This window comes from Acomys russatus, chromosome 13, assembly GCF_903995435.1.
Source record: "Acomys russatus chromosome 13, mAcoRus1.1, whole genome shotgun sequence".
NCBI lineage: Eukaryota > Metazoa > Chordata > Mammalia > Rodentia > Muridae > Acomys > Acomys russatus.
In genome coordinates this window covers 48,413,816-48,438,107 of record NC_067149.1, presented here as the reverse complement: position 1 = coordinate 48,438,107, position 24,292 = coordinate 48,413,816, and the positions used below count along the sequence as shown (strand labels likewise).

Here is a 24,292-nt window from a genome sequence, read left to right as displayed (position 1 = left end):
TGCACTCTCTCTACTATCTAGCTCTCTCTCTCTCTCTCTCTCTCTCTCTCTCTCTCTCTCTCTCTCTCCTTTCTCTCTCCTCCCTCTCCCTGTCTCCCTCCTGTCCTCCCTCTCTCTTTCTTCTCTTCTCTTCTCTCTCCTCTCTCTCTCTCTCTCTGGATAACAGTGCCACCTGACCTCCCACCCTCCTGGAAAACTCCTTTTTGCTCCCTTCTGTTTTTCTTATTGCTGTTCCCTATGGACAGTGTCCCTGGACTCATGTTATATGGGCTCCATTAGGCCACAGTGCCACTCCAGAGACTGCCATTGCTGTCTGGCATCTCTAAACACCATCTAAAGTGAACTTATTTTCTTAATGTATTTAGGAAGGCTCTAACTCTCTGGCTCTTGAGCCAGTGCCTAGGACAGAGCACAGACTGGAGGTACTTTTATTTTCACTTTCTGTTTTCTGTGGTTTCCTTTTCCCATAGAAGAGTGAGTGCAGTAGCATCAGATGAGAAAACAGGAGGAAGCAGACACATTTGCTGTTCTGTCTGTTTGTCTGAGTATGATGGTAAAAAAATGAGCCCAGGGCTTCTTTCACACATGCTACACACCTGCTCACCGTAGAACTACATCCAAGTCCTTATACAACATTTAATTCTTGCGTAACAACTATTCTGTAGATAGTGACTGTTAATCTCTCACTATGCTGATATATAAATTATACTTCATAACATGTGTAAGTATGGAAAAACACATATACAGGTACAGGGTTGGGACCCTTTGTGGTCGTCAACATCTAATGAGGGTCTTGGCATACACCCCGGAGGGAAAAGGGATGGAGACACTCAAACACTTGATAAACAGATGTGATGGATCCAGACGAGGTCAGGGCTGTGCTACAGATCCAGGAGGTTCTGCCTGCTCTGTCCACAGCATCTTCCCAGTCTGAGATTTTGCTGGTATTTTCCTATACTTCCACCAACATGCCCCGTCTTGGGGTGAGGGAGCAGCCTAAGCTAGAATTAAGATTCCTAATGTGTGCCCTCGCTCCCACCCTCTGTTTGTGACTTGTTCAACTTCACCCTCGCCCTTCATTCAGTAATGAAGTTATCTTCATTCCAGGGAGGGGTCCGTATGTGCTCAGCATCCATGCAGACGGTCGCACTGCCTGGGTGCAGGAGGAGTCAGGGGCCCCTCCTTCTCTGTAGGACAGGAGCCAGCCAGGCTGAGGCTGAGAAGCCAGCCTGTCACTTTCTCTTTCTGTGGTTTCCTTTTCCCATAGAGGGAAGAGGGAAGAGAAAACAGGAGCCGGCAGGCACGTCTGCTGCCCTGGGTCTGAGCGCAGTGCAAGGAAATAAAACAGGCCATACAAACAAAGAGACACAGTCATGGGGCAGCGTGTATTTAAAACTCCTCCCCCTCATTTTCTTCAAACGAATCCGTCCCCACCTCTTCATAATCCTTCTCCAGGGCAGCCAGGTCCTCCCTGGCCTCGGAAAATTCTCCTTCTTCCATTCCCTCTCCAACATACCAATGTACAAAGGCCCGCTTGGCATACATGAGATCGAACTTATGGTCAAGGCGGGCCCAGGCCTCTGCAATTGCTGTGGTGTTGCTCAGCATGCAAACGGCTCGCTGGACTTTGGCCAGGTCCCCTCCTGGCACCACCGTAGGTGGCTGGTAGTTGATGCCCACCTGGGGAACAGAGAGAAAAGATTGGCGACAGAACAACACACAAGTCAGCCAAAGACAACCTTGTGCAATCTGTTGGTACCAAGCTATGTTGCCAAGACCTAGGCATGGGTGTGAGGTGGAACTGCGGGGACTGAGGGGCAGAAGGAATAAGGAAGTTGGGACCATGGGTGGATCAAAAGAGTGTACACTAGGAAGGAAAACTGAGAGCAAAAGGGAGGAGGCGTGATAGCACACGCCCATAATGTCAGTACCGTGGAGTCTGAGGCAGGAGGATCACAGGGGCTTTAGAAACTAAAGGCTGGAGGAGAAACAGAGGACAGGCTGGTAATATGTCTGTGGAAATTATCAAGTTGACAAATGTAGTGAATGAAATCGTGGCATGAAAGGAGACGTCTCGAATGTTTATCTTGGGAGCAGAGGCAGGAAATGCCTTCCCTGTTAGAGGCAGGTCCGTTTCCAGAACTGACATTTTTATCAGCAAGCTTATTGTTTTCTAGATGCTTATCTGATGCTCCTCTTAGCTTTTTTGTGATAAATTTAGGGAAGTTTCTCTGTCAGGGGTAAAGGGCTATTTAAGAGGCCACAGGGAGAATCCAGAGCAGTAAATTAAGGAGGTCCTGGGGGAATAGCAGGGGGATGGGGAGGGAGGCTTCCTAGAGGGACTTCCACCCTCGAAATCTCCCCATGAAGGCCCCAAACCAAAGAAGACCAAGAATTACAGGAAACTGGAAGGCATCAAGATGACAAACTGTGGCATCATCTATAGGGACTGAGATCCATTGCATTGTCCCAAAGGAACATATATCCCGGCCCAATGTTGTGCTTAAACTGCCAGCCTCTTAGAGTCACTGCCTTAAAACATGTCTTCAGATACTGCTGCCTGTGAGGCACACACCTGCTACACAAGCAGCGGGCCACAGGTGTGAAAGAAATACATCGTTTGCCACACCATGTATCTTGCTGGTGTGGCTCTGGCCAGCGTAAGGCCTCTTTTGCCTTCTCAACAGTGACACCACTGTGAGGCAAGTTGGGGACAAATCCCCCTGGGGAGAATGTCAGCTTAGCAATATGCATTCTGCTGCTGTGCACTTTCCTGAAAAGCAACTACCTATGCTAACACCACCCTGCTCATCTTTCCATATGGAACCTCAGAGCAGGCTTTAAATTAACGAGGGAGGCAATCCCCTCTTTGTTCATCACCCCATCATCCCCACATTTCTCTCATTTTTCTTTCTCCCTTATTAGGGATGTTGTTATCTCAAGTCAAAAAGACAAGTTCAGTTTTTTGGACAGCCTTGACTGCTTCGGCAAGCATGAGCAAGCTGACCCACAGAAGAAGGTAGTATCTAGAAAGGAAAGACAACGTGTGTCACAGGGAGTGGACCAGCAAGCAGCAAACCCGTGTTCTCTTGCTCTGCAGAAGCAGCACAGCTAATAGGAAGGGATAAAGTCAGGGCTTCATGACTAACAGGATTCGGGCAGGTAAAGTCTAGAAACTGCCTTGGTGTTTCTCTAAGTTGAATAAGGCTTACAGGGTAAATAATTGACTTATTTTATGCCAGGAAAACACATCTTCTCTTAGAAGAATTATGCCTCTCTAGCAATTAGAACCATTTAGTTAGCTCTAAAGTTAAAATGTACCTAGAAGAGTCTTTTAGGTAAATTGAAATTAATTGTAAGTCCTCAAGGAATTGTGATTCAGGTCCCTCAATTAAAAAAAAAAAAGTCAAAGTTGGTTAACTAATTTTGAATAGCAGCAAACTCATACACTTTCTAAAGTGGCTTAAGCAGACCAGCCTTTAACCTCTGAATGTCTCAGTCAAAGGTGAATGAAGTCATTGTTGCATTTGCTTTAAGACATCTCTCTGTGTCGCAGTCATAAGCCAGAATTCTCCCAACCCCAAGTCATCAGTTCTCACCTTGAAGCCTGTGGGACACCAGTCAACAAACTGGATGGTTCTTTTGGTCTTGATGGCAGCAATGGCGACATTCACGTCCTTGGGTACCACATCACCGCGGTACAGCATGCAGCAGGCCATGTATTTGCCATGACGTGGGTCACACTTCACCATCTGGCTGTTGGGCTCAAAGCAGGAACTGGTGATCTCTGCCACAGACAGCTGCTCGTGGTAGGCTTTCTCAGCAGAAATGATGGGTGCGTAAGTGACCAGCGGGAAGTGGATTCGCGGGTAGGGTACCAGGTTGGTCTGGAACTCTGTGAGGTCCACATTGAGGGCTCCATCAAAGCGGAGAGAGGCAGTGATAGAGGACACAATCTGGCTGATGAGGCGGTTGAGGTTGGTGTAGGTGGGACGCTCGATGTCCAGGTTCCTGCGGCAGATGTCGTAGATGGCTTCATTGTCCACCATGAAAGCACAGTCTGAGTGTTCCAGGGTGGTGTGGGTTGTCAGGATGGAGTTATAGGGCTCCACCACTGCTGTGGAGACCTGTGGTGCCGGGTAGATGGCAAATTCTAGCTTGGACTTCTTGCCATAATCAAGGGAAAGGCGTTCCATCAGCAGAGAAGTAAAGCCAGAGCCTGTGCCCCCACCAAAACTGTGGAAGATCAGGAAGCCCTGCAAGCCGGAGCAGGCATCGGTCTAGGGAGAGACAGAAGCAAAGCAGAGTACTGAGATCCCCCCCCAACACACACACACACACACACACACACACACATACAAGAAGACAAATCCAAACAAACCCTGCCCTCCCCCGTCTGCCATACCCATCCTTAGTATATTTATGTCAGTGAAATCATAATAGTCTATATGGAATAAAACACAAAAGAGCTTGTTCCAATTTTAAGAGGAGTGGTTAACAGCCAGACTGACAAACCACACAAGTGGTTTGCCTCAGAGCTGGCCAAACCAGGAGTAGGAAGGAAGTCTCAAAGTTGCCACAGTGGTGGACCTTGCCTTACGAGAGCTGGAACCTTGGCCACTACCCCTGTCCAAGTCACATGATCTTATGGGCAAGGTTGACCTGCACATCTCAACCTTGGAAAGGGCTCAGGGTGCCAGTCTTAGAGATGTAAAAGGAACTATGTTTGTTTGTTTTTTTTTTTTCTTTTAAGATTTTGAAATTTCAGTCAGGCACAGTGGTGCATACCTGTAATCCCAGCACTCAGGAAGCCAGAGGCAGGTGGATCTCTCTGAGTTCAAGGCCAGCCTGGTCTACATAGTGAGTACAGGACAGCCAAGGCTACACAGAGAAACCCTGTCTCGAAAAACCAAACAAACAAACAAACAAAAAAAAAAATTCAAGATTTTTTAAAGCTATTTTCAGGTTGGCAAATCACAGCCATGTGTCACACATGTGGAACACAGTGTGATGCTGCGGCTTTTGTGTACATTCTGGAATGACCACACCAACACAACCAACCTATCTGTGAATTCCCAACTTGTAAACACTTGAGCCCTTTAACCTTTCCCAAAGGTCTGCTCCCTTTGGCTAAAGCCTCATCTTGGGAGGGTCTGTGATGGTTGGTGAGACCACGCCATGTTCTCAGCAAGCACCTGATGTGCGGCAAGCACCCAGTGTTGACTCCTGGAAGAACTAAAAGAATTTTCCTGGAGGATGTGAGCTAAAGTCATTCAAGCCATCGGTTCTGAACTTTTGGGCACCACAAACCAGTCAATTTTTTTCCCATCACATGGAAATGAGAGTTTTAAAAAGCCACACTTTCAAATTCTAATTGCCTGTCCGGCATGTGGCCTGACTTAAGACAACAAGCCACCCCAGCCCTCAACTCCTGGATTGGTCAAGTACAAAGGAAAGACCTCCCTTGTATGCTTATTAGAGAGTAAAGTGTGTAATAGGAACTTATAATGCGTATGTAAGTACTCAACTGTGAAAGCAAATCTCTTCCTCACTTCTTCCAAACTAATGCTTTACTAACCTATGTTTCTACCTTCAACCTCACAGATGGCTGAAATCTTCCCCGGATATGAGCATAGACAAATCAGGCTATAGGGCAGGCAGGGATACCCAGGCAGAGGGAGGTACACTGTCCTGTGATTGTTCCTTCTGAAACATGAACAGGGGACTAGGAGTACAGCCAGTAGGACAGCATGTGTCTGACATGATGAGGCCATGGATTTGAACCTCAACACACACACACACACACACACACACACACACACACACACACACATTCCCCTCTAGGAGCCAGTTGGCACATGTCTCTATCCTACCCCGAGTCCAAGCCTGACCAGGCTTGCCCTACCCTGCTTACCAATTTACGGATGCGGTCCAGTACCAGATCGATACTCTCTTTGCCCACTGTATAGTGCCCGCGGGCGTAATTGTTAGCTGCGTCCTCCTTCCCTGTGATCAGCTGTTCAGGATGGAAGAGCTGGCGGTAGGTTCCTGCCCGCACCTCATCTGTCAAGAGACGGGACCCTCAGATCCTGGTTTTCTAGGAGAGACTCTCTATCCCTCCCATCTGAGTATGAGACTCCGCTGGAGTGAAGTCAGTCCACCCTAGCACAAGTCTGTGACTGACTGCGAGAGCCTGAGTAACAAGGGCACTCGCCAAGCCTAGGGCCCTGAGCCAAGCTAGAGTGGAGGAGCAGACAGCACTCATCAAACACCAAAGCCCCTTTCTTCTCCTTCGCTCCACTGGCTCTGGGTCCTTCAAAGACAGCTGGAACCCACCTATGTTTTTCTAAATCTAAACCAGGGGTGATCTGCCAATGCAACACCCCTAGTTCTGAACGTGGCTACTCGTCCCACATGTTGACAGTAATGTGCTGCGAGGTTATACCGTACCAGTGAGGTCACACTGCGGCTCACGTTTGAGAGGTTTCTAATGGTTTCTAAAACTTCTGTGTTTTTAACTCCCTAGTAACAATCTTGGTCCATTCTATCTGTTTAAGCCGGCTTAAGGAGCATTTTGTTCCGCACAGATTTGCAGAGGGCCTTTGGATCCCTATTACAAGCTCCCCAAGGAGCTAAGCAAGGGAAGTCACGTGGAGGGCGGGGCTAGCTGGCTCACTCATGACCTTTCAACTCCCTGCACGCTGCTGTTTCCAGCGAGAGCTCTTGGCGGGAACTCACCTACGACGGTAGGTTCCAGGTCAACCATGACCGCCCGGGGCACGTGCTTCCCGTTGCCAGTCTCACTGAAAAAGGTGGTGAAGGAGTCGTCATCGCTGACCTTGCTGGCCTGAGTGCCAAAGGTTCCATCTGCCTGGATGCCGTGTTCCAAACAGAAGAGCTCCCAGCAGGCGTTGCCAATCTGAACTCCAGCTTGACCCACGTGGACTGATATGCATTCCCGCTGTGGAACAGGGCACATCGAGGTCAGAGAACCCGGTCCTGGCCGTGGGCTGAGGCCCCACATCTAAGGGCGGTCTCTTTCTCACATTTAACACACAGGACGCTCAACCCTACAGCCGCGTCACCCCACAAACAGGATGTATCTGGGGCTCCAAGTGCCTGGCACAAGAGATGGTCCCAAAGAAGTCAGTTGTCCCGTGGCTTGCCCGCTCTAACAATTGCTCTTCCTGAATGCTGAGAAGTTGGAAACACTTTGAAGCTACCATAAACTACTGCGTTGCTTAGATCAGGCCAAATGTTCGGTAAAACTTACCTTTTGAGTGCCCATTTATCTGTATTGCTCCGATTTGAAGCCTCTACTGTCTAGTTGATCCTATTATTGTCACCTGAGGATAAAGTGTGTGTGTGTGTGTGTGTGTGTGTGTGTGTGTGTGTGTCTTCAGTTCCCTCCCAAGCAGATTTCCTGGGGAAAACAGCTCATCCTTCACCCATTCCCAGCCTTTGGGGACACAGTGGTCCCCACGGGGTGACTCTGTACTGTGATACCTGCCAGAACCCAGCAGGGAAGCACATGCCTGGTGTGTAGGTTTCTATTCTTTTTTTTTTTTTTTTTTTTTTTTTTTTTTTTTTCTATAGTTTTATTTAATTTTTAAATTTATGTGCATCAGTGTGAGGGTGTCAGATCTTGGAGTTACAGACAGTTGTGAGCTGCCACATGGGTGCTGGGAATTGAACCTGGGACCTTTGGAAGAGCAGACAGTGCTCTTAACCACTGAGCCAACTCTCTAGCCCCTAGGTTTCTATTCTTATCCACGACCTGATGTGGCACTTTCCAGCTCTGGGTAGCTCAAGCCAGGAGCAGAGCCTCCGGAGAGCATGGCTGGTCATGGAAGCAAGCAGTGTCCACATCCTGGGAACTCAGAAGCCTCTGTGGACATGGGGCAGAGCACATGCCCTGGATATGCCGAGGGCCAGAGTCTTCAGGACCTGTTGCTCCCTGGTTTGGTTTTACGCCTGAGTCCCTCTCCTCCCCATTCACTCCGCTAGCCCTTGCCCCAGGAAGGAAAATGGGCAGGAATTCAAAGCTACCACTATGGAGCACAGTGCTGTAGAGTACAGTACAGCTGCACTTCCCAATTCCTGGCAAAAGGCTTCTCTCAGAGCTGGCCCACACCCAGGGGTCACAGCTAGCCATCTCAATTTATTTGCTGCATTGTATGAGCTTGGCTGAGTCACTTAACCTCTCCTCACCTGAAAATAAAGCATCTAGCCATGCTTGCCATTGGCTTTACCACAGTCACCATTATGACGTAATCTTGGAGCTTCTCTTCCACCTGCTGGGAGCAGGTAGAGTCCGAGCTCATGGGCTCCCGTTCTTACCCCTCTTTGTTGCAGGGCAGGGCTGTTTTCTATTTTCTTCTTAGCCCAGGACTCAGGAAAGCACATCCTATAACCAGCCAAGTAACTGCCCCCTGCCCCAGCATTTTATTATTGACACAAAACTGCCCCACGCATTCAGAGAGAACTGTGGCTGCTCAGGAAGGCACAGACACCGGGGACCGCTGGGCAGGCCAACACAGAACCCCATCCTGCATCCACACGAAACCTGATCCTGCATCTCTTCTGCCAAATTACAGTAACATCTTTGGCCCCAAACTTCAGCTTTCTGAGATTTGTCCCTTCATATCACCATCATATGCCAATCGTCCCGAGCTTATTGAGGGTAGTGCCTGGTTTCCACTTGTCTCGTTTCTGGAACACTCTAGACCTTTCCTGGGAAAATACAGGGCTCTTCCAGGAAGGATAGTGGTATTTCTCTCTCTCTTTCTCTCTCTCTCTCTCAATTTATGAGAAATAAGAGTGGTAACAGGGACTGTGCCACACCAAAACCATGCAAGAAGCAGAACAGCTAAATCAGCTATGCCAACTTTGAATTCTGACTTAAACAAGTCAAAACAGAAAAATTCATTAATTTTAATTATTAAATAAGATAAAAATGAGGTTAAGTTTGAAAATGCTCTCAGTGTCTAGAATTATGTCTGAAGCATCTAGCATACTTTAAAGTACTTTTTTTTTTCTTGTAATTTTTAACAGTATTAGAAACCAAACCCAGGGCCTGCAATGTTAGGAAAGTACCCTACACTCACCGATGAGTAGATATTGTCTAAATGATTATTACACCTAAGCAATAAACACAACAGTGGCCTTATACTCATCTATTTTTCTGGAGCTTTAAATTTCTTCATAGTAAAAAACAAAGTGTTAATAAAGTGAAAATAAAGATAGGTGAAAAGCAAGAGTCCGGATAAAGACTCCATGCGGTGTAAGAGCCACTAAGCCTGGCCCTTCCCGCCTCACACAGCCACTTACTCAACTAACATTTACTCAGGGCCCACCACGCAAGGGCAAGTGAAGATTTCAAAGCTACATAGCGAGAGCTTGCCTGCCACACGCAAGGTCAGGAACTGTTTCCTGCCTGGAGTCTTGCGTGGCAAGCTTGGTGTTGATGCACTGCGGTAGATGCAGCCACCTCCAAGACACCAGAAGTTCAGACTAAGAGGAGGCAAAGTGGGATGCAAAGAGTAGGGTTCAGATGTAAGTAAACTTACAACTTGTATGAAGTTTCTTGGAACCATGTGGTCTTTAAACATGCTCAGGCAGGGCGTAGCGGCACATGCCTTTAATCTCACCACTTGGGGGGCAGAGGCAGGTGGATCACTGTGAGTTCGAGGACAGCCTGGTCTACAAAGTGAGTACAGGACAGCCAAGGCTACACAGAGAAATCCTGTCTCAAAAAAAAAAAAAAAAAAAATGCTCAGAATTCCACAGGATGCTTTGCTCATGATAGGGTGCTATAGTTTGGGTCTGAAATGTCTTCTGCTAAAGGCCTGAGCCACAGCCTCTGGCAGGATAGGAAGCAGGGGAGGCTAAGAGGTGGGGCCTAGCAGTATGTGTTTTGGTCCTCAGGGACATAACCTCATGGGACTGTGGAATCCCAGTGTCTCTTTTTTTTTTTTTTTTTTTTTTTTTTTTTTTTTTTTTCTCTTTTGCTCCTTAGGCATCAAAGTATGTGTTTTACCACTTGCTTCTATCATAGGCTACCTCAACTCAGACTGAGAACCATCAGGGACAACCAAGCACACACCGAAACCTCCAAAATCAAGCCAAAATAAACCTTTCACATCATAAGGTTTTTTGTTTTGTTTTGTTTTGTTTTTCAAGACAGGGTTTTTCTGTGTAGCCTTGGCTGTCCTGGACTCAATTTGTAGACCATGCTAGCCTCGAACTCACAGAGATCCACCTGCCTCTGCCTCCCAAGCACTAGGATTAGGGAGATAACCTCAGTGCTTGTTACCCTGGCAGAAGCTGGTACGGCTGATAAGCAACCTTCTCAACACTGTCCCCTCAGCCACACGTCTTCCCACCTGGAGCTCTACAGATGAGCACGAGAGACCAGTGTGACAATCTTAGGAGGCCAATCCTCAAGCCCCCCCACTGCCCCCCCCCCCCCCCCCGGCATGAAAGGTCATCCACCTGCTGCCATGCTGAGGATGTGACATGAGCTTAGCACACTCAGCACATAGGTGGAATGGCCCCACGGATCACCTAATGACTCCTTCTCCATTGCCGGTAGATAAAACAGACGCACAGAAAGCTCATCTGAAGATTCACAGCAGCGCAGTGAAAAGTCCTGGCCCAGAACCCAGGCCTTGTGAGTCCCCAGCCGAGCTCTGTCCTTTCACTCTACAACCTCTGCCTCATCCTGAATGCCCAGGGCCTTGGAGCACGGCTGCATCTACCTCAGTGCGAAGCCTGACGCCCCAGATTCCAAACAGGAAATGCTCTCTGTCCAGAAACGCTGGGAGAGAATCAGGGGCCAGTCTCTTTTTAAAAAAATGAGTCACATTCCTCTGCTGTTACCAGAAGGCTGTTCCTCGGGATGAGCTGAGCAGCCAGGGGGAGGGGGGCACACACACCCCCACAAAGATAAGCTGAGTCAGCAAGGATATTTCAGTCTGTGTTGCTCCAAAGGCATAGCTCAGGTTCCCCCTTGGTAGCCCGAGCTCCTGTTTTCCTCCTCCTCTAGATTCTATTTTGAATCTGGGCCTGTGGAGCTCTGTTCTCCTGGGTCCCCGTAAGGAAAGGCTCTATATGATTCCAGAGGCCCTGAACTCAACAGTCCTGGGGGTAAACGGCGATCAACGGGACTTACACGCCACCTTGATCGACGGGACTAACAGGCCACCTTGAGAAAAGCGACACCCCTTCAATAGACCTGACACTCCAGAACACCTCCAAAGGTTCACCCCAACACCATGACCCCTGCCACTTGCAAGGAGGCTCTAAATGGCAGTGTGCTGACACCTATCAGTTAAATGCCACTACTGGCAGAACACAGCACAGGGTCCCTGCTGTGTCTGCTAATAATTGTCTCTCTGTTTATCACACACAAGACTCAAGCCACGGTGGCTGCTGCTTCAAGTGTCTGCCTTTTCCTTCTATGGGCAAGCAACTGAATCATCAGCACCAAGCACAGTGCTGGGCATAGCCAAGGTGAGCAGAGTAAGAGCCCTCTGTGGGTTGACAGCCACTTTAATGGGAAGAGAGAGTAGAGCCTAAGAACACAGAGACTGCAGCTGCCAGTGTGGTCGGCTGAAGGAGGACCCTAGGCAGGCCTGGGGACATGTTTGGGTGCGCTTGGGAATAGTGAGCAAGAGTGGAGAGAATTTAGGACATGTCCCACAACTGCCACTTTATATGGAGCATAAGTGCATGAAGGACGAAGTCGGTGGGACAGCTGTGTCCCCTCTGCCCACCCTCTCTAGAGAGCAAATCTGTCACAGGAAATAATATTCCAGAACCCCACAGCCTTTCAGAGTCTACTACAAAAGGCCCTTCCTTATGTCCATCCTGTTTAATGTATTTCCTCTATTTTAGAGTTGTCAGTCCCTTTTGCTTTGTTCTCAGAAGACTAAAATAAGCTACACTCTCTCCTCAGCTAAAGCATGCTTTGACTCTTTCTATATCATTTCAAGGCCTGTGACACAAGTTCAATGGTAGAGCAATTTCAAGCATGAGGTTTTTTGTTTTTTTGGTTTTTGTGGGGGGGGGGTTGTTTGGTTGGTTGTTTGGTTTGGTTTGGTTTTTTGAGACAGGGTTTCTCTGTGTAGCCTTGGCTGTCCTGGACTTGCATTGTAGACCAGGCTGGCCTTGAACTCACAGGGATCCACCTGCCTCTGCCTACCGAGTGCTGGGATTAAAGGTGTGAACCATCACTGCCTGGCCAATTTCAAGCATGTTTAAGACTCTGTGGTCTGAGCCATGCTAGGAGCTCACCCCTTTAATCCCAGCACTTGGCGGGCAGAGGCAGGCAGATCTTTGAGTAAGAGGCCAGCCTGGTCTGCAGAGGGAATTCTAGGATAGCCCGGGCTGCTACACAGAGAAACTCAGCCTTGAAGAACAAAAGGGAGAAAAAAGCCAGTTCAACACTTCACAAGAAAGCATTAAAAGTGGAATATTTCTCTAGAAAAGTTAGTGACTCAGACCAGCATCAGGAAGTGTGTGAGGGACTGAGACAAGGTCCATTGTCCCTGGCCACCTGTGCCCGGTTGCCACGGAGTCACTATCAAGAAGCGTCTTACCACCTCATTATTTCTAGTTAGTGTTTTAAAAATCACATATATTTTCGGACCTAGGTTACAAAGCCAGCAAGTGAAAAGTAGATCTATAGTGTCCTAGGGGATAATTAAAGTAAGAACAAAGGTGACTCATCAGAGACTGAGTTATCTCTGCCCACAACCTTCAATTAGAGTGCATCTGGGATCACTGACAAGAGAGAAAAGCCAGCAAATGAGCAGCAGCCAGAACAGAGGCGACCTAAATGAGCATCGGTGGGTGAGGGCAGCCCAGGGGAGGGGCTCCGAGGGGAGAGGGCAGTCCAGGGGAGGGGCTCCGAGGGGAGAGGGCAGCCCAGGGGAGGGGCTCCGAGGGGAGAGGGCAGCCCAGGGGAGGGGCTCCGAGGGGAGAGAGCAGCCCAGGGGAGGGGCTCCGAGGGGAGTGGGCAGCACAGTGCTGATGAGAGACAAGCGGTAGGGGTGCTTGGTAAGTAGAATCTGGCACAAGAGGCCCCTGGTGGCAAAGGCCTCTGGGCTTTCAGTATGATGTACACATTGCCTATCATCATCTTCCAGGAGACAGAGGAAATGTGCCCACCACAAAGGCCACAGCATTGTCAGCTCCCCAAGTAATCCAAGAAAAAGTGAACAGTTGGTCCACTTCCTTCCTCAAAAATACCACATCCTCCCCCTCCTCGCTATCACTGGCCTGGTTACCAGCCATTTCCTCCTCAAGGTTATTAACTTGTCATCCTACCAAGGTCACTTAGGAGTCCCCCCTCACCAACGACAGTCAGCAAACACTGGACCACAGCATTAATATCCCCACCCCCACCCCTCAACTGCGCACTGGCTTGAGATAAGCAGGAAAGATTCCTATCAAGACTGACTCAGGCGGGCCAGCCGTGGTGGCGCACGCCTTTAATCCCAGCGCTCGGGAGGCAGAGGCAGGCGGATCGCTGTGAGTTCGAGGCCAGCCTGGTCTACAAAGCGAGTCTAGGACAGCCAAGGCTACACAGAGAAGCCCTGTCTTACCTTTGATGTCAATTTCCAACTGATGCAGCAAGTGTTCCCCAAAGCTAAAGAAAGGGCATGAAGGTATTTCAAAGGTCATGCTATATGTGCCCCCATCTCCATGTGACCTTTATTTTTTTAAAAACCTCACTGGTTCCTGCTACAATTAGCATGGGCTCGGCTTAGCCTGGCCAGGAATCTCCATACTACTCCCCAAAACTAAGGGTCATCATCACATTCCCAGGGGATGCTTACTGGGGAGACACGGATAGCAGACAGGATGTTGGGGTGTGGGATTGTCCTGCTGATCTGATGGTTAAGAAGGAAGGCTTTGGAGGGTGGATTTAAGCTGAAATCTTATCAGCTGTGTAACTTGCGTATCTGGTGTGGAACCACTCAAGGACATTGGTGGATGGAACGATATGGGCCAGGGGGGAAAGCCAGCAAGTCACAGGAAAAACGCCCACCTGCCTAACAACTGAAGAATGGCCTCATGTGTGGGGACTAATTGCATGTCTTACCCAACAAAAATAGAAATGGCCAAGCTAATTCTGCTTAACTCCCAAGGAGACCTCCCTGACCCGTGAAGGAAGAGGAGACCTGGAGGCCAGGCCAGCTGTCTGAAACTTGACCTACCGGAGGAAGCGAAATGGGATTCTTGGGATCAAGGTATACAAAATGACCATTCTAGTCTCTCAGGAATGAGTCAGGGTCTGAGGATGTGACCCAGAGGTAGCGAGGATGCCAAGCAGGCAAGGCTGGGCCCCAGAATTCCATCCCCACCCTCACCGCCAACGTAAAAAGGAAAAGAAGAAAAAGATTTAGTCTCTCAGCTGCTCAGGAGGATTGCGGGGGGGGGGGGGAGCACAAGTTAAAAGGGAGCCTTTCTCAAAATAAAAAATAAAGAGGAAGGGGGAGGGAAGGAAAGAGGTAAAAAGAAAAAGGTTACATGAGTGGGAAATGGTACCCACCAAGCCAGTGCTGGGCATACAAGGTCATTCTCAGTACACAACACTCAGGGCTACACAATAACATGATATTTGACCATTTAGGTTTTTCAAAACCTCTTCAACCTTGCTGTTTTGCTTTGTTTCCTGGGTATATGCGGAGCACACTGGCACATACAGGGGCGGGGTTATCCCCTCTGTTCCCTTAGCCAAGCATCTTTTAGGCTCTGCTCTGAGAGTCTGTAGACACTCAGGTCAGAATTCAAGTACAGAAGTGCAAGCACTTTGGAAATTGAAAAGCTATATTGATGCAGTGGATACTGTAAATGGTAAATACCAGTTCTACAGTGTGCAGCCAAATAAACAAAACAAGTCTAATAATTGATGCCAAAGTGATGGCTCAGCAGGTAAAAGCACTTGCCAAGCCTGGTGACTTAAATCAGATCCACAGATTCCCCAGTAAAAGGAGAACAGCGATGCTCAAAGACTTTGTGCATGCACATACAAACACATGTGTGCGTGAGCACGCACACACACACACACACACACACACACACACACACAAATAAAATGTTTTTCCTGGATGTGATAGTGTACACCTTTAATCCTAGCACTTAGGATGCTGAGTCAGGTTGATCTCTGTGAGTTCAAGGGCAGCCTGGTCTATAACATAAGTTTTAGCCCATCAGGGCTACATAGTGAACACCTGTCTTTAAAAATAAAAATAATAATAATAATAATAATAATAATAATAATAATAATAATAATAATAATAATAACGACTGATCATAACAAATAAGTGAAGTTGGATGATGGTTAGAATAAGCTTATTAACTCTCCACGTGTGTGTATAATTCATATATGTTTAAATCACTCTATAAATAGCCTAAAATAATAAAATCTATGTAGCGCCTTAGAAGGTCGGACTAAGCCCTTTTCATTTTTGTGAGAAAAACCTGTCCAGAGAAGTTTGTGAGCGTCCTGAAGTCACACAGCTAGCTGCATGACCACGTGCTTTAAACTCAACTTCAACACTGCCCTCCCAGGCTCCCACACTAGGGGCCTGAGCTGAGGCGGCTTCCTCTGATCACACTCTCTGTCCTGCGTTGCCAAATTCTTCAAGCTCCCAGGTGTGTCTGGGAGTGTGCTTGGGGAGTGACAGCTAGGCTAAGGGGTGGGACCAACAGGAGGACCAGCGCCAGAAAGTCTTGGGCACTCTCCCAAATGAACAGCCAGAGAGGAGGAGGGTGGCAGGAAGAGGGGGAAAGGGGAGGGAGGACGAGAAAGGAGAGGGAGGAGGGGGAAAGGGGAGGGAGGAGGAAAAGGAGGTTCTGGCCAGCTGCTCTGTCACTGACACCGGAGCAAGTGGCTCAGAAAACCTGACCTTGGTCTGTGAGATACTCTTAATTCTGCCCCACCCTCCACCCTAACCTTTCTGTCCCACTTCACTGCGGAAACACTAGGGCTTCCAGGCATCAGGGAGGGGGGCGACGCGGGGGACAGGGGCGAGAATTGAGGGCAACAATATAGTCCAGGCAGCGGGTCATCCCAGGGACTCCTGCGGAGCTGCCTTGGCGCTCAGGAGCGGGGAGGGTGGGGGGCGGCTTGAGGGGGTGGGGGTGGGGGGGTCTCTCTAGCTTATAAAGGTTGCAGCAGCTAGTGGAGACAGCTACCCGTAAGAAGTCCTGACTCAAAGCCAGGAAAGGAAATAAAATTAAAAGGCTGAGGTCCCCTGGTCTCCGGAGAGGGAAGCTTCCGAGTCCCAAACTCTTTCTCATTTTGACCGCTGGGAAAGGTGAGGAGCCTACAGCAGCGCCAGGCGCCCGCGAAGCTGTTTGGGTCCAGAGGACGCAGCTCGCAGCTCGAACTGAGGGTGTTCCAAACCCAAGCCGCTGACCGGAGAGCTAGCACCGGTGGCAGGCACCTGCGAAGCTAGTTGGGTACGCAGGATCCAGCTCGAATTGAAGTTACCCCCAACCCAAGCCGATGGCAGGATGATGAGGGTGGAAAATGACCTTAGTCTGCAGCCTGTCACTTTTGATTCCGTTTGGAGACTTGGTTCCATCTACTCCAGCAGCCACCCAGGTCCAGGCCACCTGTCCCGAACCCCATTTCTTCCCACCCTGGGCCATGAGTGGCGGTCCCTCAGATTCTAACTCGCCTCTCCACCCAGCTCTTCGGGTCCGCCGCCCCCCCCCCACCTCCCTTGGCAAGAGCAGATCTCCCTTAGATGGACCGGCCCCTGCTCTCTACACTCTCCACAAAATATAAGGTACTGAACAACTAGATATTCCCCACTCCAGAGTACAAAAGCTTTGACCCTAAACTGACCCACACCCCCTCCAGGAGACTTGGAGCCCCAGTAGATCCAAAGCTACCCAGTGGCGCCGCAGCTCTGGACCCAGCACCTGCGTGCGCGTCCCTGACCAGCCCGGACCGGGAAGTCTCACCATCGTGGCTGCTCTACTTGCGCGCTCGCCTCGCAGCTGGGCCTGCCCACCCCAACTGCTCCAGATCCGGCCGCCTCCGCGTCTGTGACACACTGAGAGGGAGGGGGCCTGAGACAGACATGCTAGGCCAGCAGCTGCCCTGCAGCATCACAGTGCCCGCGGAGGGGAGGGACCTGGGTAGGTCACAATGGCACTTCTCCTCCCACCGGCGGCTCCCTGCTCCAGCCCAACTTCTTCCCACGCCCGGAGCTGCAGCTGAGCTCCTGCGCCTCACTGAGTCCGGGAAGCAGTCCTGTGACCGTGACACACGTGTGCACACAAACCCCCCACATCCACTCCGAGATCAGCATTGGAGAGCAGTGGAAAAATACTTCAAAACAAATGCTCATTTCTCCCCAAATGTTCGCAGTCTTCCCGATGCCAGCACTGGCTAGTGTGGTGGGAAGACACTGGTCTGTTAGCCAGAATAAACCCCCGGAGAGGCCGCGGGATCAGGGCAACCCGGGGTCAGGGCCCGGGCTTCCAACTCCGCCTGCCTGGTGACTGGAGAACTCAGCGAGATGGCATAAACCATGGCGCCTGATCTATGGCAAGCACTCCATAACGGGTTCAGAAATTCAGTGCTGTTTAAAATAGAGTATCTCCCCCTCCTCCACGATTCTCAGATCTCTCTTCCTGATCCACTCCTACAAGATCCCTTCCTACTTAATTTCCAAATGTGTCACCTCTCGTACTCCAGAACATGGGGGGGTCCTCAGTGCTTCTGTCCCGTTAGGACCTCTTGTTTGTGACTATAGATGACATTGATGAGCAAGGGATTTCTGCACTCTCCATCTAGTTGGGTAGGGGTGAGAAGGTATGCCTGGCCTTGTTAAAAGCCTGCCCCCCCGCCCCAATCTGGTCTTTCTATGTATCCCTGGGCAACCTAGAACTCACTTTGTAAACCAAACTGGCCTTGAACTCAAGAGTGCTCAGATTAAAGGCGTGTACTACCACACAGCAGCCTAAGAGCCTCTACCCTCTAATTGCCCACATTACTAACTGGTTCCACATGTCCCTCTGTCTCCAAGCAGGTGGGGGCTGGATGGCTCTTATGCCTTGACCTCAACAGACTTCCCTATCAAGGGCCACTTCATACTTAACAAATGTAACCCAGCTGTTCTTCTCTCCCAAGATGTATGTGAAGCCTGCTGTGGCCAGAAGTTGTGCCATTCTGCTTCCAAGCATAGATGAAGACACATCTTTCCTCTGTCCTCAGGAACCAGCAGAGTAAGACTTATCTATGTAGTAGTTTATTCTGTTGGCCCACCATTCATGTATTTGCCTATTTATGAGTGACTTGATGATAGGATATGTGTTTTAATTATCTTTGACCATGAGAAACTATTGAACACACTTCCCACTGAGACACAGCCTGCAAGCCAAGACTGCCCACACCAAGGGCTCCAGATAAGCCGGCCCCCACCGCTGTAACACACTGAGGAGAGTGCTGGGCCAGCAGCTTCCCAGCAGCATCACAGAGCCCTCAGAGAGGAAGGACTGGGGAAACTCACAATCTTATAATAGCTTAAAAATGGAGACTTAGCCAGCTGGTGGTAGCACACACTTTTAATCCCAGCACTCAGGAGGAGGAAGCAGTCAGATCTCTGTGAGTTGGAAGCCAGCTGATCTATAGAATAAGTCTCAGGACAACCAGGGCTACCCCATCTCAAAAAATAAAAAATAAAAAATAAAAAACAAAAACAAAAATAAAATAAAAGTGGAGACCCATAGTTGAATTATGTTGAGCAAATGCTCAATAAAGAATAGCTATTATTATTATTATTATTATTATTATTATTATTATTATTATTATTATTATTATTATTAATTCCACAATTTATTTCTCTTCCAGACTATGGGATATTATATTACTTCTTCCACCCACTTATTACTTACTACTTTATATGATTTGGATTACAGGTTGTGTGTATATGTGTTTCAACACGCCTATAAAATTGCAACACCTGTGATATGTTGTTTAGCTCGCTGCCTACTCCACCAGGGCTCAGAGAATGCACCTGGATAAGATAATTTTCAAGTCTTCTTCACAAGCCATCATATATTATGAACAGGCTCTCAATGTCTCAGGAGAAAGTTGATGATACTGGTAACAATGATGACAGTCAATTGCATCCTATAATGGTGATATCTTTGAACACCTCGTCTCTGCGGGGTTTGATGGAGCCACGGCTATACAACAAGTGCTAAACATTTTGGGTCCAGAGAAATAAAAAGAATGTTGACTGTCATTTATGGAACTGTTAGCATCTGCCCCCTCCTCCCAGTTTCTGAAGGCCTAATCCCCAGTGGGATTATTTGGAGATAGGGTCTTTAGATTAAGGAGAAGATTAAGGCAGAAGGCTCAGCCCTTAAGACCATTTGTTGCTTAGGCAGAGGACCAGGGTTCAATCTCAGCACCCACAAGGCAACTCATAACACTCTGTAACTCCAGTTCCAGAGGTTCTGATGCCCTCTTCTGGCCTGCACAGGTACCACATGTGTGTAGTACACAGATATACATGAAGGCAAAACATCCATAAACATAGCGGGGCAGTGGTGGTGCATGCCTTTAATTCTAGCATTTAGGAGGCAGAAGCAGGTGGATCTCTGTGAGTTCAAGGCCAGCCTGGTCTACAGAGTGAGTTCCACGAAATCCAGGGCTACACAGTGAAACCCTTCTCAAAAAACAAAAAAAATCCATACACATTTTTAAAAGGCCCTATAGGCCGTACCACAGCCGGGGAGCCATATTGACTCAGGTGGCCTGCACTGTCACCTGAGGCCATGTCTGGATCCCTGGTCCTACTACAGATGGGGACAGTGTTAGTGGTCTGTGCTGTCTGTTGCCAGAAACCATGTGAAGAGCAGGTGGTTACCTTTGTGTGATAGCGATGACTTCAGACACACAGTTGAGAGGGAGGGAAATGGAAGGCTTCTGTGACAACCATCAACCATCCCTCATCTCACTCCCCCAAAAGCTAACAGCCTGGGCAGGAAGCCATCAAAAAAGAACTTTTAAAAAGTTTAATTGGCAGTGCTGGAGAGATGGCTCAGAGGTTAAGAGCACTGGCTGCTCTTCCAAAGATCCTGAGTTCAATTCCCAGTAACCACATGGTGGCTCACAACCACCTGAAATGAGATCTGGTGCCTCTTCTGATGTGCAGGTTTACATGCAGGCAGAACACTGTATACATAATAAATAAATGTTTCTTAAAGTGTAATTGGGGATACTGAAGTGTAGCTCTCCACAATTGATGGCTTCTGGCAAGAGTATGGAAGGGGAAGGGCTCAGTTCTATTTAAGGGGCAGGCCACGCTCCAGTGAGTATATAGGTAACACAAATTAAACTTGGGTTTTTTTTTTTTTTTCTATTTTTAAACTTTTTTCCCTTTTTGGTTTTTTTTGACAGGGTTTCTCTGTGTAGCTGTGGCTGTCCTAGACTCGCTTTGTAGACCAGGCTGGCCTCAAACTCACAGAGATCCGCCTGCCTCTGCCTCCCAAGTGCTGGGCTTAAAGGCGTGCGCCATCACGCCCAGCTATTTTTTAATATTCTTATTTTTATTTTTTTGGGGGGAAGTCACAGGGTTGGGGGGGACAGACATGGAAGGACTGGGAAATGAGTGTGATCAGGGTGCATGATATGAAATTCCCAGGAAATCAATACAACAAGGGATGAGGCCCTAATGCAACAGGATTTACAGAGAGAGGGAGAGGGTCTAGAGATGCAGTCCCACAGGTCACGTGAGAACACAGCAAGGTGGGCATCTGCGCATTAAGGAGACAGGACTCAGAAGTCTCTCACCAGCACTTGTTCTTGGACCTTCAGGCCAAAAAACAAAAAACAAAAAAACAAAAAAACAAAAAACCCACATTTGCACCCTTTAAGCTGCCCTGCTTGTAGCATTTTTGTTTTGGTAGCCTGAGTTGATTGGCAGTGACTAGAGAAAAAAAAATGTGTACTGGGGGCTGGAGAGATGGCTCAGCAGCTAGGAACACTGGCTGCTCTCCCAGAGGACCCAGGTTCCATTTCCAGCAGCCACGTGGCAGCTCACAGCTGTCTGTAACTCTAATCCAAAAGGATTCAATGTTCTCTTCTGGCCTCCCCTACCACTTCGTACTACATGCCCATAGCACCTGGACACATGCAGGCAAAGCACCCACACACATAAAATAAAATGGAAAAAAACACATCATATAGAACTTCATAACTAAATATAATTAAAAAGAATAAAAGTGTATGCTTCTTTTCGACAGTTAAGTCCTCGTTTTAAAAATTATTTGACCTAAGCACATCTATTATGCTCACTGACACTCCTCCAGCCCACCCTTACCCGACATGTCCCTTTCTGAGTAGAAAAACAAAAGGACATGTTTCCCCATTCCCGTGTGTGTGTGTGTGTGTGTGTGTGTGTGTGTGTGTGTGTGTGTGTGTGTTTTAACTGTGCCACAGGGTGTTAACACCTGGGTTTATCGATGAGAGCGTTTCTGAATGAAACTTACACGAAGTTAATAGGATGCCTTCCTATGTGAGGATGACTCACCCATATGAAGAACAGAACAGAGTAGAGGGCTAAGTTACGAGGATTGTTCTGCGCTCTCTTGCATTTGAATTACAACTTATGCCTTTGACTCCTAGATCCAAGCCTACAGATTGCACAGCTTACACTTTTTAGCCACCACAATAGCATGAACCAATCTTTATGGTCAGTCCTATTAGAGTTGGGTATGTGGCTCAATGGTCGAGCATCACCCTGGCGTACATTTCTGGGTTTGATCCCCAGCACTGCACATGTAAATTAAATAAATCTCTCTCTTCTATATCTAGGTAGATAAGTAAATAAAGACATTTCCATTCCTTGGAAGAACCCAATATGATGTCCTTTATGTAAATAGAGAAACTATGTGAAACCCAGGCTGTCTGTGGGAAGGCAGCCACCCATACTGCATTTGAAAAGCCTTCTGAAGGAATTCCCTCCCCCCGACTACCTTCTGCTTGGCAGGTGTGACATACATACCTCCTCTGGCATGCATTTCTGCAGAGTGAGTTCCTGTTACTAGAATAACTATGACCTAAACGCTGAGCCATACTCATTTGAGTAGGAGATAACATCTACAGATTATACAAGAAAAAGTAAGTCTTCATAGGAATGGATATGTAGGTGGGTATTTGTGTTTGTGATAGTGAGGACTGAACCTAGAGCCTGCGTGTGCTAGGCAAATGCCCTGTACCTGCTATAGCCTCCGTCCTTTTTTTCTTCTTTCCTGTCTCTCTGTCTGTCTGTCTGTCTGTCTGTCTCTCTCTCTCTCTCTCTCTCTCTCTCTCTGTCTCTCTGTCTCTGTCTCTCTCTCTCTCTCTCTCTCTCTCTCTCTCTCTCTCTCTCTCTCTCTCTCTCTCTCTCTCTCAATAAAGGGTTTCTCTGTGTAGCCTTGGCTGTCTTGGAACTCACTTTGTAGACCAGGCTAGTCCCGAACTCATGGAGATTCTCCTGCCTCTCCCTTCTAAGTGCTGGGATTAAAGGTGTGCGCTGCTGCCACTACCACCTGGCTTTTTACCTTTTGGTTTTGAGGCAGCCTCACTGTGTTACCTGGGCTAACCTTAAACTTACATGTAGAATTTGGATCCAGCAGGCTCGGCTTGCTGATGGGCTGGGATCCAGGCCTACTGGTGACATTCATGTTTATTTGTGCAGTATTTGCTGATCTTGAATAAATGCTGTTGCTAGGGGCTTTCTGTGCATTGTTTCATTTACTTCTCACAACAGCCTACAGAAAATAAAATTGTTATCATTTTCACTGTACAGATAGAGAACTTGAGACCTAGAGAAGTTGATTCTTAGTGCTTATTAAACAACTGGTAAAAGGCCTTGAGCTGGACTTTACACCCAGGAGTCTGATGCCAGAAGCCTGAGCTTCAATGTCATTGTTCGCCATGAACCCACACTGGGAAGCCAAACCTCACATGTAGAAGTAAGGTGCGCCAAAGACGGAGTTTACCTCGCGGAAAGAACTAAGAAGAAGTTTCCATGCCCAGGTGCCCACGGCCTGTGACAGACCTCAAGCAATATCTTATCATGAAATGGCCTGGATTCAAGTACTTGACATTGGTAATTACAGTTGTGTATCCCCTACCACCTTGAGTATGTTCATATTTAGGTGCTGATGTTCAACCTTGTTATCTCAGAGTCTGAAGGGCATTTAGAAAAGGAAGGGTGAAGATTTGGGCCATAGCATCACGGACACAGTGGCCTCCTTTTCAAGCCTCCATGGTTAGAGCAGCTATAATCAGGGAAAAGCAAATGTCAGGACAACAGTAAGACCACCCCACCCCACGGGCCCTTCTCCTAGGAAATACTTCCAAAATCAACAGTAGGGTGGCTGGGCCTCTTTGTCTTTTTTAATTTTTTATTATTTTATTTACATTGGTGTTCTGCCTCCATGTATGTCTGCATGATAGTATCCGATCCCCTGGAACTGGAATTACAGACAGCTGTGAGCTGCCCTGTGAGTACTAGGATTTGAACCTGTGTCCTTTGGAAAAGAGGCCAGTGCTCACAACCATTGGGCCACCTCTCCAGCTTCCGGATCTCTCTTAAGTTGGAAAAAACAGTATGTTCACACTGGCCCTGATTCTTCCCCGCTCCCACTCATGCTGACTGGACGATGTCACAAATGGCAACTTTCAGGGCATTGTCGCTTTGGCTTCGGTTTCAACTTGTGTTCAACTCACCTGCCTGAGAGTAGGAAGTGTTTTCCTCCCTCAACATAATATTTTTTAATTGATTCTTTGGGAATATTACATCATGCACCCCAACCCTCATTTCCCAGTCCTTCCATGTCTACCTCCACCCCTGTAACATCCCTGGCAAAAGAGAATAAAGTATAAAAATTAAAACTAACAGGGCTGGAGAGAGGGCTCAGCAGTTAAGAGCACTGTCTGCTCTTCCAGAGGTCCTGAGTTCAATTCCCCGGCAACGACATTGGTGGCTCACAACCATCTATAATGTGACTGATGCCCTCTTCTGGTGTGCAGGTATACATGCAGATAGAGCAATCAGACATTAAATAAATAAATAAATAAATAAATAAATAAATAAATAAATAAATCTATCTTTAAAAATAAAATAAAATTGGGCTGCAGAGATGGCTCAGAGGTTAAGAGCACTGCCTCTTCTTCCAAAGGTCCTGAGTTCAATTCCCAGCAACCACATGGTGGCTCACAACCATCTGTAATGAGATCTGGTGCCCTCTTCTGGCCTGCAGGCAC

General features: G+C 48.1%; 1 protein-coding gene across 1 annotated transcript; it reads right to left on the bottom strand.

Annotated features, from left to right (window-relative positions):
• Window positions 1-1,388: 1,388 nt before the first annotated feature.
• Window positions 1,389-17,197, bottom strand: Tuba8 (tubulin alpha 8). Its single transcript, XM_051155281.1, has 5 exons — window positions 16,987-17,197; window positions 6,739-6,961; window positions 5,915-6,063; window positions 3,600-4,280; window positions 1,389-1,680 (listed from the first exon to the last, which is right to left on the bottom strand). The coding sequence occupies exons 1-5, from the start codon at window positions 16,987-16,989 to the stop codon at window positions 1,390-1,392; spliced, it is 1,347 nt and encodes a 448-aa protein (XP_051011238.1). The 5' UTR covers window positions 16,990-17,197; the 3' UTR covers window position 1,389.
• Window positions 17,198-24,292: the final 7,095 nt, after the last annotated feature.